We start from the raw sequence: 2,500 nt of genomic DNA, 5'->3' as shown, positions 1-2,500 counted from the left end.
GTTGTCGACATGCTGCACACTGGATTCGAACCCGCGTGGCTCGCGTCTTCCCATTGATAGGCAAGCGTAAATACCCCTAGGCCATGAAATGAAATTTGCGCCATGTGTACTTCACACGTGAACTAGTGAATTTCCGGGAGTAACCAATACTTTCTAATCTAAATATTTCACAAATTACACATCGAAATGAGACGAAATTCAATCGGTATACAGCCAAAAGTATATTATTAGTGTGGGATTCATCAGATTCCAAGGATATGACTTTTTTTTTCACGAACAAATGACATGACGTGAATTTGTGTTCTGAACACTCTCGCAGTTGTATCACGACTTTGTGTGCATGTCAATTGATTTTCAGCGCTTTTGCACCACAGGATTAAAATATATTAACACATTTGTGGTCAAATATGTACTACAAGTTTAGCTAATGGGTGGAGTCACACTCTGAAGTAGACTAGCGCTTTGTGTTACTTGGGGTGGCTGAGGTGATGTCTGGACTCAATGGATCTAATCCAGCTGTACTTCAACTTCACTGTCCAGATACGGATAGGAGGCGCCTCACTTTCAAAGTCACCACTACTTCAGAGTGCACATTGCTCCAAGCAGTAGTTACTTTGTGTGCTAACGTTCGAAACACAAGAGTTAGCAACTTTTATAGTATCTACTATGCAACATTGCTAACCGACTAGCTACTTCGCCATTGAGAGATGCACCCCTGTTTATGTAGGAGAGGAGTCATAGAGGGTCTTTCTCAAAACCTAGGACAGTGTCCTTCCAAGTGTATCAGCCTAATTAGTCACGCCCAGTGATTGGATACTCTTTGGATAATATCCAATCACTGGGTGTGACCAATAAAGAATATCCAATCACTGGGTGTGACCAATAAAGAATATCCAATCACTGGGTGTGACAAATAAAGAATATCCAATCACTGGGTGTGACCAATAAAGAATATCCAATCACTGGGTCACTCATTTGGCTGATACACTTGAAAGTACACTGTCCTGGGTTTTGAGAAAGACCCCGAATCACTGCCTTCTGTGTGTGTGTGTGTGTGTGTGTGTGTGTGTGTGTGTGTGTGTGTGTGTGTGTGTGTGTGTGTGTGTGTGTGTGTGTGTGTGTGTGTGCTTGTGTGTGTGTGTGTGTGTGTGTGTGTGTGTGTGTGTGTGTGTGTGTGTCTGTGTGTGTGTGTGTGTGTGTGTGTGTGTGTGTGTGTGTGTGTGTACCTGAGGGCCCCCACGGTAGCGGAGGGGTTGAAGATGATCTCGGCCCTGTTGATGGCGTGTGTGTGTGTGTGTGTGTGTGTGTGTGTGTGTGTGTGTGTGTGTGTGTGTGTGTGTGTGTGTGTGTGTGTGTGTGTGTGTGTGTGTGTACCTGAGGGCCCCCACGGTAGCGGAGGGGTTGAAGATGATCTCGGCCCCGTTGATGGCGTAGAGCTGCCAGTTGAGCGGGTGGTGGCGGCCGTAGCAGATGTTCACGCCCACGCGACCGAACGCCGTCTGGAACACGCGGTGACCCGTGTTGCCCTCCATGTAATACGAGGACTACACACACACACACACACACACACACTCAAACACACACACACCCGATGAGGAACAAGACGTGATGTCACTTCCTGATGAAGTCCAGAAGTTCACAGCTGCAGTTGACCTGTAAACAGCTGTACACAGGGCCGGATTAAGATGACCTGGCCCCCCCCCTGGAATTAAGATGACCTGGCCCCCCCCCTGGAATTAAGATGCCGGGGGCCCCCCCTGGGATTAAGATGGCCTGGGCCCCCTGGATTAAGATGGCGTAACGTAATTCATTGATCCACAAAAAAAAAAAGAAAAAAAAATCATCCATCTTTTCCTGCAACAATTTACCACTTTTATTTTGATAGGCGATTGAACTTGTGTCATCTGTCGTCATAGATTAAATCAGAATGTTTTCGCGAGATAGTAGCGTGCAACCAGTCATGCGAGTATTGCTTTAAAAAATTGGGTCGCGACCGAATGAGAGTGGAAAATGGTGGGCCCCAAGACTGTACCAGTTGAGAACCACTGCTCTAACACACACCTCACATTTTTCTGCTGACATCTATGACACTGTTTACATGAAAATGTATACACACACACACACACACACGCACACACACACACACACACACACACCCTTTACCTCGTTGAAGTCTCCTACGCGTCGGATGTGGTTCACACACACACACACACACACACACACACACACACACACACACCCTTTACCTCGTTGAAGTCTCCTACGCGTGGGATGTGGTTCTTGCGCGTCTTGCCGATCACCGTGCCGCTGTTGCCGATGACGACTGCCGTGTTCCACAGCGTCTCCCCGTGGACCGAGTCCCGCTCCAGGATAGGAGACACCAGCACCATGTTGTAGCGCCTAGCCAACTGGAATACACACACACACACACACACACACACACACACACACACACACACACACACACACACACACACATTAGAGTCCCGCTCCAGGATAG

The 2,500-nt window shown here is 47.7% G+C and overlaps 1 protein-coding gene across 2 annotated transcripts in view; it reads right to left on the bottom strand.

Moving 5' to 3' along the window:
• upb1 (ureidopropionase, beta) overlaps positions 1 to 2,500 on the bottom strand; it is a 24,937-nt gene that overhangs the window by 9,520 nt on the left and 12,917 nt on the right. For both annotated transcript variants that reach the window (XM_063194611.1, XM_063194610.1), the window contains exons 5-6: positions 2,247 to 2,408; positions 1,375 to 1,544 (exon numbers count right to left, since the gene is read on the bottom strand). In XM_063194611.1, the coding sequence (XP_063050681.1) occupies positions 1,375 to 1,544; positions 2,247 to 2,408 (332 nt within the window). The remainder of the gene's footprint in view (positions 1 to 1,374; positions 1,545 to 2,246; positions 2,409 to 2,500) is intronic.

Source organism: Engraulis encrasicolus, chromosome 3 (genome assembly GCF_034702125.1).
Source record: "Engraulis encrasicolus isolate BLACKSEA-1 chromosome 3, IST_EnEncr_1.0, whole genome shotgun sequence".
NCBI lineage: Eukaryota > Metazoa > Chordata > Actinopteri > Clupeiformes > Engraulidae > Engraulis > Engraulis encrasicolus.
The sequence above is the reverse complement of the archived record's forward strand: the minus strand, read 5'-3'. Positions and strand labels throughout refer to the sequence as shown.